The sequence below is a fragment of the Chelonoidis abingdonii genome, chromosome 9 (assembly GCF_003597395.2).
Source record: "Chelonoidis abingdonii isolate Lonesome George chromosome 9, CheloAbing_2.0, whole genome shotgun sequence".
Lineage (NCBI taxonomy): Eukaryota > Metazoa > Chordata > Testudines > Testudinidae > Chelonoidis > Chelonoidis abingdonii.
In genome coordinates, this window is record NC_133777.1 from 73,409,938 (window position 1) to 73,422,462 (window position 12,525).

General features: G+C 46.8%; 1 protein-coding gene across 7 annotated transcripts in view; it reads left to right on the plus strand.

Annotated features, from left to right (window-relative positions):
- The window catches only part of SV2B (synaptic vesicle glycoprotein 2B), a 769,788-nt gene that overhangs the window by 89,372 nt on the left and 667,891 nt on the right, over positions 1 to 12,525 (plus strand). For all 7 annotated transcript variants that reach the window (XR_012656569.1, XM_032783004.2, XM_032782998.2 and 4 more), the window contains 2 exons: positions 1,399 to 1,563; positions 10,796 to 10,929. Coding sequence is in view for 6 of the 7 variants with exons in the window: in XM_032783004.2 (XP_032638895.1) it covers positions 1,399 to 1,563; positions 10,796 to 10,929 (299 nt within the window). In the remaining variant the exon portion in view is untranslated. The remainder of the gene's footprint in view (positions 1 to 1,398; positions 1,564 to 10,795; positions 10,930 to 12,525) is intronic.

The window sequence follows — 12,525 nt, forward strand, 5'->3', positions numbered from 1 at the left end:
TCTGAGGGCTTAGTTGTTGCAGTCAGGGTCCATCTACAATGAAGTGTGCTCTCAGCTTTTGTGGGATTAACTGCATAGAAATAAATTGTTATGAAAATCAAATTTTGCCCCCTTGATCTTATTTTAAATAGACAGAGCCGTGGTCTGCTAAGTATCTATATTTTACTCAGTGATATAACTGCCCATAACAGAGAGTTTAATATACCTTGAACAAACCAGGCCATTGGGAAGAAGGGTTGGTAGCCTGTCACTTGTAGGTCCCTTGTCTGAATCCTGTCTATATTAGTAGTGTCAAAAAGTAATTGCTACCAGCTGGCTGGCTGTTGGTCTGTGTCAACTAAGTGGGTGGATCTCAGTCCACTTATAAACAAATTAGTGTCCACTCTATGGACACCACCCCCTGATCTGGTGATAAAGATAAGCAAATAGTTTATAATAAAAAAATGTCTTTCTGTTCATTGAACATCTGTGAATGGATCATGGCTTTCTTGAATACAACCATGATTCAAAAATATTAGAAAAAATGTTAGATGATTTCCCTAAGCTCTGTGGCATGCACTATGCTGTTTAATTGTGATTAGTCACATACAGCACATGGTGTAGTTTCTGATCCTTGTGCAGATTAATGTAACTTATGGTCGGGCTTCTGGTGTGAATGCTCGTAGGAAGTGAATTTACAATTCTCTTTTGCAGAGAATTACGGAATGTGTGGTTAACCTTTGCTTTCCACAAGGAGCCATGCTAATATAACTTGATTGCACTTGCTCCAGAAAGTGAATACAAAAGAACCACAGACACAAAAAAGTGAATTTGTTAACAAAATTGGAATTCGATATATATAGAATATTTTTACTGTATTTACCCATCTCTTGTTGGCACCAATGGTGCCTTCTTCATTGGCAATCTCAACTGATAATTCAAGGGCTGAGAATTCCCTAGAGACTGAATTACATCTCTACCTGAATATAACGCTGCCCTCGGGAGCCAAAAAATCATATCGCGTTAAAGGTGAAACACGTTATATCAAACTTGCTTTGATCCACCGGAGCGTGCAGTCCTGCCCCCCTGGAGCATTGCTTTACCACTTTATATCTGAATTTGTGTTATATCGGGTCACGTTATATTGGGGTAGACGTGTACCTGCTTGTCACTTAAGGCAGTTGGTCCCTCCAAGGCAGGTTTTGCCATTGCTCATGACATTCCTGTGCTGTTGATAAATGGAAGACTTTGCTCTCCAGTCTGTCAGTCTGTCACTTTTCCCCAGCGCTAAATTTACCTAAAAGCACTGACAGAGAACCAAAAATTAGAGCTGCTTACAAGTCAGATATTGTGCAGGGCCAACACCAAAATATGTGTAAACTTTATTCTGAACATACCCCTTTTCTGTCCTTGCTGCAGTTACTATGGCCTTACTGTCTGGTTCCCTGACATGATCCGTTATCTCCAGAATGAGGAGTATGAATCCCGACTCAAAACCTTCAATCGGGAACATGTAACGCATGTCACCATAAACTTCACACTGGAAAACCAGATCCATAGGAATGGGGTATTTCTCAATATTAAGTAAGTGAATGTAACCTGATTTCCTTTCTATCTGGGGGATGAGGGCATATGGTTCAATAAAACATAGCACATATCATTTCAGGAGAAAGAGATGAAATTTTCAAGCATTTGAATACTCCCCAGGCTTTACCTCATACTAGTAAGGGGTAGCAGTGGATTGGACATTCTAGATCAGGGATTGGCAACCTTTGGCATGCAGCCCACTAGGAAAGCCCCTGGAGGGCTGAGCCGGTTTGTTTACCTGCAGCGTCTGCAGTTTTGGCTGATTGCAGCTCCCACTGGCCGCGGTTCACTGTCTCCGGCCAATGGGGGCTGCGGGAAGCGGCACAGGCCAAGGGATGTACCGGCTGCCCTTCCCACAGCCCACATTGGCCTGGGGTGGTGAACCGCAGCCAGTAGGAGCTGCGATCGGCTGAACCTGCGGACGCTGCAGGTAAACAAACTGGCTCAGGCCACCAGGGGCTCTCTCTGATGAGCTGCATGCCAGAGGTTGTTGATCCCTGTTCTAGATCATTACCAGTCTGGGAATGTTGGTGATCATCAGTTCATGACTCTCTGAAGTTTTAGAATACAGACAGTTTTTCAAACTAAGCAGACAGGCAAATGCTGCAATTGCATGTGCAAATTGGGTAATTATCTGGGCAAGTTGCCAGTTAAGCATGTTTACTATTTGTACACACAGTTATCTGATTTAAGCATGCAGTTACAATAACTGCATGCAGAAATTAGACATGCATTTCTACTCAAAACACATACTGAACTTGTTTGAAATCTTGGCCATTAAGTTGCCATTCCATAGCAAGGCAGTCTAGCATTTAGTGGTACTGTATAAATAGGGCCCTCAGCCTCAGATGTGTCTTATGGTCCCTTTCATGTCATGCTGCCAACTTCCTAGGAAATCTAATTGCTCTTGAGGCTAGGGCCAGTCTAAAGGAAGATTTAGGGCCAGGCAGAGAGGAATGACAGTCTAGTGGTTAACAGTCTTTCCTGTGACCCATGAGACCCAAGTTAAAGTCCCTGATCTGCCACAGACTTCCCACATAACCTGGGGTGAGTCACTCAATCTCTCTTTGTTTCAGTTCGCTATCTGTACAATGGGAGCAATAGCACTGGCCTACATCTTGGGATGATGTGTAGATAAATCCATTAAAAGGTTGTGAGGTGCCCTTGAGGGCCATAGAAGTACCTCAAATAGATTGTGTCAGGTCCTACTTATGCCACCTGTAATTGCCATGCTTATGGGAGGAGGGGATAGCTCAGTGGTTTGAGCATTAGCCTGCTAAACCCAGGGTTGTGAGCTCAATCCTTGAGGGGGCCATTTGGGGATTGGTCCTGCTTTGAGCAGAGGGTTGGACATGATGATTATCTGAGGTCCCTTCCAACCCTAATGTTCTATGATGCATATCATGTAAATAAATAGTATTTGTGCCAGCAGTGCATGTGGTCTGATCTCTTGGATACACTTCTGGGGAGACACAGTGCCACAAAGGGTATGGCCAGGGATGAGGAAGAGGGGTGGGCCCATGATCCTGTCTCAATTCTCTGCCATCAGACTGGCAGCAACAAGGGCGTGCATAAGCACTTCTGGTCTGAAAACACACACGTGTGGATTTGAAACTCACTTTCAATTAATCCTGTGACTGTGACATCTGTTTTCAGCATATATGTTTTGCCAGTTGAACTTAGTCATTTGAGAAAGATAACCCCCAAGCCCCCAGTAAAGCCATGCACACAGCCAATGCAACATTATGTAAATTAAGAGCGGAAAGAATATTTGTCGGAACCCTCTTTTTGCATTATTCACCCAGGTAGGCATAACCCTCATTTTGTCGGAAACACTACGTGCAACCCCATGGAGCATGAAGGGCCACTTTCTATAGATCGTGCTCTTTCTACTCTGCTCTCTCTACACCCACCCCATTTATTCACACCTACAGTCCTAAAGAAGTGTGTTTGAGGAATTCCTTTCCCAGAATTCTTCTCCTAACAGGCTCACATGTCCTCCTGATGAGACCTTCTTCATCTGGGACCAGTGCATGGGGAGTCAGAGCATGTGGGATTGCTCTCCTGGGCCTCTTTGGATCCAGAGGTGGCTTTTTTCTCTTTCCTTAGGACACACTGACATCTAGTGGTCCTGGGCAAGAAAGATTTGTTTCCTTTTTAAATATGCTTTCCACTTTTGGATCCTGAAAGCAAACACTTCTTTGCTCCCTTAAAGCTATTATTTACCATGGCCAGCATTCTGCACCATCACAGTCAGTATGAGTTTTGCCATTGACTTTGTATCTGTCTCACAAATTTCTTCCACACCCACCCTTGCCAACACAAAACAAAATATATTGGCCAGATCCTTAGTTAATGTTTTGAAGTCAATTTACACCTGCTGAAGATCTTTCCCTATGTAACTGTAAGACATGTATCCATCATCATTGTGATTAGTTTGTATGTGGTATCTCTTTTCCTTACCCTGGGTCTAGTTTTTCTTTTTGGTCTTTCTGGTTTGAAAGCTCTTTGGGGCTTGGGACTGTGTCTTCTTCTGCATCTGTACAGCATGGAGAATGTATTGAGCACTACCACAATATAAACAATGAAAATGATGGAGGGGCTGTGACGGGGCAGTGTGCCACACCCCTGCCTTTTCCATAAACACAGGCTGCTCTGAAATCTTATTGCTGTAAATGCCACTATGAGTTTATTTTCAATGTTTTAATACCTCCACCATACATAACAATGTCTCTGCGCCTTTACAAGCTGTATCTCAACTTTCTAACTCCTCCAAAGGCTGGGGAGATAAGGTGACTCTTCTTCAAGGACCCCCTTTGTCGGGCTCTTGTAGCTTTCTGGCTGGTTTGTTTCTCTCTCCCATTTTATCTTCCTCACCAGAGCATTCCTTCCTGTGCCCTTTTGCACAGCTTCCCTGTTAATGGCTAATTGGCTCATTGCCTCACTAGCTCCAATCTGGCCTGGTAATCAGGTACACCTCTGTCCAATTAGGCCTTTTCTAGGGGAACCTAATTAGTACAAACAGTGACCAGGGTGCTGGCTCAAGTGCTAGCCCTCAGCACTCTGTTACAGGGACCATGTCCACCTGTCTAAATGGGAATTCACCCCATCGCCTTATAGGTGTTACAATATAAATTACTCACATAGTTCCACATGTGCCTCCTGGGAGAAATACATTATGGACCCAGACTCACCATCCTACAGTCACATTTTATTTTACTCCTAGTAGTTGAAAACTACATGGCATTCCCTATCGCTGTTGTCTGTTTCCATTTGTCAAACATTGTTTTGGGTTACGTCCATGTGTTTCTAATGGAACTTGACATCAGTGCGGCCTTTTCATGGCTGCTTCTTTATTTATGCCCAATCATCCTGGGTGAGACCACTACTGCAATAGGATGCAAGCCCTCCTCTTCCCTTCCCAAAATCCAACCAAACAGGAAGTGTGTTCAGCGGTTAAAGTGCAGAGCATCCAGCTAGGACTTCTGTCTCTGCCACTGAGTAACTACATGACCTTGAATAAATCATTTCATTCCCTTTTGCCTTCCAACTCCTCCAGCTTCCCTCTATTTAAATTGGAGATAATGTCGACTGACACTGCAGTGATGCTGTTGTGAAGCTTTGTTAATGGCTGGCTGTAACATGTTTTGGATGAAAAACGCTACAGAAGGACCAGTTGATAGATTCATAGATTTTAAGGCCAGAAGGGATCATTATGATCATCTAGTCTGACCTCTTGCACATTGCGGGCCACAGAACCTCACCCACCCACTCTAGTAAAAGACCCATAACCTCTGGCTAAGTTACTGAAGTCCTAAAATAATGATTTAAAGATTTCAGGTTACAGAGAATCCACCATTTACACTAGTTTAAACCTGCAAGTGACCCGGGCCCCATGGTGTAGAAGAAGGTGAAGCCCCTCCAGGATCTCTGCCAATCTGATCTGGGGGAAAATTCCTTCCTGACCTCAAATATGACAAACAGTTAGACATGAACAGGTGGGCAAGACCCAACAGCCATAAACTTGGGAAAGAATTATCTGTAATAACTCAGAGCCTTCCCCATCTAGTGTCCCATCACCGGCCATTGGAGAGATTTGCCACTAGCAGTCGCAGATCGGCTACATGCCATTGTAGGCAGTCCCACCATGCCAGCCCCTCCACAAACTTATCAAGCTCAGGCTTGAAGCCAGTTGGGTTTTTTGCCCCCACTGCTCCTTTTGGAAGGCTGTTCCAGAACTTCACTCCTCTGATGGAGGAATCAAAATGGTTGTCGGTCTGGTCCATGGGAACTTACGACAAAACCCTGGGCAGATCCAAGGCTGTTCAGTAGCACAAAGAATTCCTTTAGACTATAATACAATAGAGCGTCTTTTGGATCTGGCCAACAAAAGTAAATAGACTACACCCCAAATACTCCCCATGCCACAATCTTTTTTATTTGTAAACTATTATGTGAATTCTCATAATGCAAAATTCTAATATAAGATATGGCCCAAGGATGGTTGTGTGTGAGTGTGTGCATGCATGTGTGTACAGGTATTAAATGTTCTTTCCTTTCAGCCCTCCCTGCATGTTGTCTTGCATTCCTGGTCCTGCTTTGCATCTGTACAGGGTGATGCTCTTCAGCGTTTATGAAAGGAAATAAGCTTCATTTCTCATCTGCTGTAACCTGGCACGTTTCAGCCACAGTTAATATAGTCAGGTATTCCTTGTGTGGCAAATTGCCGGTACTGTTCTGCTGGGTCTCGTGCTTTCTCTTCTCTGGGGAAAGATCAGGGCGCTATTGCTTGCCTCTGAACCAGTTCTTAATCACTCCCCTAGTGTCCTTGGAGGAGGGGAGTGGAGAGGGAGGGACCTGGGCCCGCCCTCTACTCCAAGGAAGAGAAGTAGAATTCAACATGGAAGGTTTTACAAAAGGGTATTCTGAGACCCACCCAAGCTAACTGAAGAGGATCCTGGTTGTAAGCTATAATTTAGAAAATCCGAGCAATCACCTGTCCCAGGAGTATATTAGTGAGGTAACCAGGTTACTGCGCAGAGCATATCCGTACATGCTAGGAGCTAGATGGAGTTAACATGTGGCGCTACGCCTATATGTAACTCTAATGGGTCAGGATGGATTCAAGTCAAACAACATAGCGTATCGGGGTGGCTGTGTCCACCACTTATATGCGCGCAGGATAAAACAAACAACCAAAGCAACACACAAAGTGCTCTATATAGAACCGCGACAAGACGAAAGCTGCTGGGCGTGGGGTTGTCACTGACTGGCAGTACACACGAGAACAATCGTGGCCACAGGACTTCTCTTCGCTCCTTAGCTGGGAATAGTTTGCTGCAGCTTCTCGAGACATATCGTATCAGACCTCTGGCTCTCCCCACATAGGAATGGCTGGATAAGTCTGGAGCAAGTTCTTGTGTTAAGGAGAGCCAGTGCTGCCAGCATGGCATGTCATCCAAAGCCAGAGGTAAGCTTCCACATCATGCCGTCCCTGGGTGCAGATTTCTCTTTGTAAAGTAATGGCTAGCCGTGTGTTCCCGGGTCCGCTCACCCGTGTGATTTCTTTCGATAAGGGTCTTCTCTGGCTATATAAGGTCTTCAGCAAGGGCTCGGTCCTGAGCAGCCTGACTCAGCAAGCATCTGATAATGTCTCTTGATGCAATCTAGATCGCCTCTTGTTGGGCCGGTATGACCTGGCACCTGGTGCCCTGTAACTCTTGCTGGGCCGCCTGGGGTACGCATTATAAAGGGCCTCTGCCACGGTCTCATCGTCTAAGGTGTGGTCCGAGAAGGTGATCGTCTCTCCCCTGGACTATGTTCCCGGGCAAGCGACGCAGAATCACCACCCTTAAACACCACTGTAGTTGACCACTTTGTCGGTACTGTTCTGCTGGTCTCGCGCGTTTCCTCTCTCTGGGGTAGGTCTCAGGGCGCTATTGCTTGGTCCCTGAACAGTTCTTATCACTCCCTAGTGTTCCTTGAGGAGGGGTGGAAGTGGAAGGGACCTGGGCCACCCTCTATCGGTCCCAAACCCAGGGGCCCTGGGGTTGGTGGTGAACCACTTGACTAGCGTTCTTCCCTGGTTACTTCCCTCTCATAACCCGTCAGCTGTGCAAGGGCCTTCTCGCCTCTTTCTTCTAATACCCCTGTGCCCTTACCTGGTTTCTGTTGGGCTCCCAATCCCGCCCAAGCACTCCTCCACTTCTATTTCTCTCTGGACAAAAACTCTTTCTTCTGCATCTGCTCCAATACTAACCTTTCTCCTTAATCTACCACGCCCTGTCTGACTGAAAGCAGAGGTTTTAATCCCATGACTGGTCAGGTGCTCTATAACATAGAAGATCAGGAGCTCTAACGGAGTCAGTTGCTCTAAGTGAAGTCAGGTGCTCATGGAGCTGAAGTCAGAGTGCTCTAAATTGAGCCATGAGCTGCTTTCTAGCTAGTCTAAACGCAACCTCTCCTCCTTGGCAGGAATTAAGGTCTCGCCCCTGCTAACACTCTATGACTGCCCTCTGGTCTATGCCTGTATCACTGACTTGGTAGCTTGGAATACCTTCTGAACTATTATCTCGCCTGGGGAGCAGTCAGACACTGGATTGGGATGATACTCCCCTGTGTGTCGGGGACCGTGTCTTGTGAGGATTGGGAGCTTGATCGTGCAAAGGGTGATATCAAGCTGGAACTGCTAATGATCCTCAAGCTCTCTTTATGACTCAGCAGGCACCAGGGCACTTGGCACTTGCACGGAATTGAGCTCTTACGGGGTGGGAATGTGACCAGACATACATCTCTATTGACCTGAATTAATGGTATTCAGAAAAGAGCTGTGATACAGCACGGCCAAGAAGGGCAGCTATAAGGTTGTTAAGCAGGGGGGCCTTATTCGCTGCAAGGGAGGAAAGGTTTGCTTTAGGAGTTAGCTAGAAACAGCTGTGCCAATTAGAGCAACCTGATCAGTTAGAGCACACTGATTCCGTTTAGAGCACCTGGACTGGCCAGTCATGGTGATATAACCCTTGCTTCAGATCAGGACAGGCGGCGTGGTAGTTGAAGGAGATAATGTGGTGGGATTGGATAGCAGACAGAGTCAGATTGCAGTAAGGAAGGTTTGTCCAGAAGAAATAGAAGGCTTGGAGGTCTGCGGTGGATTGGGAAGCCCAATCAGAAACCCTAGGTAAGTGGGCACCAGGCTTGTACATAGTAAGAGAGTAGGCGAGAAAGCCCTTCACAAGCTGACGGCTTAGTGAGAGGGAAGAAGTAACCAGGGGAAAAACCCCTGGCAGTCAAGGTGGTTCACTGCCTGCTAGTCAAGGTGGTTCACTGCACAACCCCAGGGCTCCCCTGGGTTGGACCTGGGGGGTGAGGATAGAAGCGGCTCAGGGGGCACAACCCCAGGGCCCCTGGGTTGGGACCTGGAGTAGAGGGCGGGCCCAGGTCCCTCCCTCTCCACTCCCCTCCTCCAAGGACACTAGGGGAGTGATTAAGAACTGGTTCAGGGACAAGCAATAGCGCCCTGAACCTACCCCAGAGAAGAGAAAGCGCGAGACCCAGCAGAACAGTACTGGCAATTTGCCACAGAGCCATCAGCCATGTTATTAACCATTAGCCCAGACCCTGTTTGGTTCTTTCCTAGTGCAGTAACTCACTCAGAAACTGCTCAGACCATGTTTTAGCACGGCCTGCATCGCATCCTGGTATGACTTATGGCTCCATTTTCCCATCAGCCTTTGGCAGTGAGTTAAACCCCCCTCTGGATGGCATGCTACTGCTTTATTACTCCTTTAAAGAGGAATGTTCAGAAATCAAACTGCAGGGAGAGGGCTTTTTAAAGGTCTTGCAGAGTAAACGCCTCACAGGCTAATACTGAACAAATGCAAATCAGCCTCAGTTTTGCCGTAACCTCCGAGACCTTTATGGAACACAGGGCTTGATTAGTCTTCATGTAATTTTTGAGCATTAATAATGTCTGTCTGAGGTCTCTTTTGAGAAGCGTGTAGCATTAATTTAGTGGAGTAAAAACATCAAACTAGGCTATCTTGCAAAAGCTCAATTAAATTAAGGTAATGGATCTTTGTTCAAAGCCTTTTATCTAGTGCCTGGCCTGGTCTCATTAGCCTGGACAATAACACTTGCACTTACATACACACACACTTTTGCAACTTCAAAGTGCTTCCTACATATTAATGAATAAATTTTCACAATGCCCCTATGAGATACTGTAGGTAAGTAAGAGAAGTGTCATCCACCTAAGAAGTGGGTAGCAGATGTTAGGGCCTTGCAGGTTGGCTTCCCATGCAAGGAGAAATCAGCAGTGTGGAGCCTGAGAATATTCTTAGTTTAAATTGTTTTATTTATGCTACACACAGTAGTCCTTGAACAAAGGCAGTCACAAACAACATGCAGGTGAATCTCTTCTTCCAAAAATCTAAGCTCAGCTCCAATGCCTCATTCCCAGGAAGCAATTCTGCTTGAATAATTGACTCTAATTGGAGAAATCAAGGCATGGAGAAAACTTGATTGCTGTTTGCAACAGCTCCACAGAAAGAAATTACATCACAATACTAACAACAATGCTGCTTTTCTTCCAGAAATGTACAGTGCTCGCATGCTAAGGAAAAGAACTCTGGAAACAATGTGTAACAGCTCCATCTGGTGATTCCCTCCATCATCCTGTACAGATGATGAAAATAAAGCACAGAGATGTTATCCAAGGCCACAGAGAAAAACAGTGCCAGAGATGGGGCTGGAAATTAGGTGTTTGTGCCTCCAAGGCCTCATGCTTAGCCCAATAAATCCAATGGCCTCTGATAAAGGATATTTTTTATTTACCCTTGGGAAGGGGACATGAGGAAGAATGGGGACAAGAGGCTCTGCCCAGGGACAGAGAGAGTGCTATGCGTTACAGCTGAGCGATACCTTCTCCAGCTGATCCAGCAGCAGTATTGACAAGAGCTGTATCCAGTCCTCCTTGGCTGAAAGTTTGGATTGGTTTGGTGTGAGGACTCTGAGGAGCGAAGCAGGTGCAAGGAATCCTAGATGACCTGTGTCTACTATAACAACCCCTTTCTTGCATTCACACAACACCTTTCCTCAGGAACCCCAGAAACCACCATTGTCACTCTGGGCGATCACATCATTTACACATTAGGAGGTTATTGGAATGGTCACTGAGCGCTTTGTGCTTACTCACTGCTGCTTGGGTGGGGCTTCTTTTCCTGCTCTGCAGGTTTGCTAAGATGAAATTCAAATATGTGACTTTTGAGGACATGCTGTTTGAGGAATGCTATTTTGAAGACGTGACATCCAGTGAGACCGTCTTCAGAAACTGCACCATTTTATCCACTGTCTTCTATAACACTGGTAAGGGGATTCCTGGCTTGGGCTAGCCCTAACGTGGGCAAACTACAGCCCGTGGGACCTTCCTGCCCGGCCCCTGAGCTCCTGGCGCGGAAGGCTACCCCCAGCCCCTCCCTTGCTGTTCCCTCTCCCCTGCAGCCTCAGCTCACACCGCTGCTGGCACAATACTCTGGGTGGCAGGGCTGCGAGCTCCTGGGGCAGCAAAGCAGCAGAGTTCAGCCTGACCCGGTGCTCTTTGCTGTGTGGTGGCGATGGTGTGCCTGGCTCCAGCTGGGGGGTGCGGCTGTAGTGCTGCCAGCCACCAGTGCTCCAGGCAGCACGGTAAGGAGGTGGGGAGCAGGGGGAGCAGGGGTTGGATAGAGGGCAGGAGAGTTTGAGGTTGTGGTCAGGGGGGCGGGGGTGTGGATAGGGGTCAGGGCAGTCAGAAGGCAGGGAACAGGGGTGTTGAATGGGAGCAGGGGTCCCGGGGGAGCAGTCAGGAATCAGCGGAGGGGTTGGATGGGGCGGTGGGGGGCAGTCATGGGCAGAGGTTCTGGAAGCAGTCAGGGGACAGGGAGAAGGGATGGTTGAATGGGGAAGGGGTCCCGGGGAGGCTGTCAGGAATGAGATGTGGGGTTGGATTGGCTGGCAGGGGGCAGTCAGGGGCAGGGGTCCTAGGGGCAGTCAGTGACAGGGAGAAGGGGTGGTTGGATGGGGCAGGAGTCCCGAGGGGGGACAGATAGGGGATGGGGGCCAGGCCATGACCACCTCCCCTAACCAGCCCTCCATACAATTTCCAAAACCCGATGCGGTCCTCAGGCCAAAAAGTTTGCCCACCCCTGGTCTAGCATGTGGACCAATGTGCATGTCTGAGTTGTGATGAATGGTTTGTAGTGGGGCTTTAGAAGTGTGTGTGTTGTGCTGTGACAGTGATCAGGGAATAAGAAGAGGGAAGTCAAACAAGACACCAATTGCGGTGTTAGCTCTGTGACTATGGTGAACTTCTGTAGAACCAGGTCTACATACTACACTTGCCTTAAAGTGTAAGGTGAACTAGAATTTTCCTGTTTTTCAAGACCCAAGTACCAGCCTATGCACATGTGTGTCTGAGTCACAAAATTTACATTGAGATCAGGATTTTGCCAGAAATTAAGACTGCTCCCATCTGCAGCTTCTGTCTCAGGTAGTTTCAGGTCTCTTTAGTTTCAGGTAGCTTCTGGTGAGGGACTTAAGGCAGATCAGACAGCTGTATTCCCAGCCTTCCTTAATTGCACTGCTCATGGTGTCATTGACTGTTGCAGCAGAAACCCAGAAAAAACGAACTCATACCTTGGCAAGTTAAAGTAATAGAGGAATTGATTAAACAATTTTGGCTTAAAATAGTCAATTTTCAGCCCATAGCCAGCTTCTGATTTGGGATCTCAAGCAGTTTAACTAATTTAATTCATTCATTTATTAATTTTAAAAGAGCTTTTCACTTCCTCTTTAACTGAAAATAAACCACTGGACGATGAAAATTGCAGCCTGTAGCACCAGCTCCTGGGCTATTGCTCATCACTGGTTGAAATGGCAAGCAATTAGGGCCAAATTATGGCTGCTCCAGCATGGATGCATTAAAAT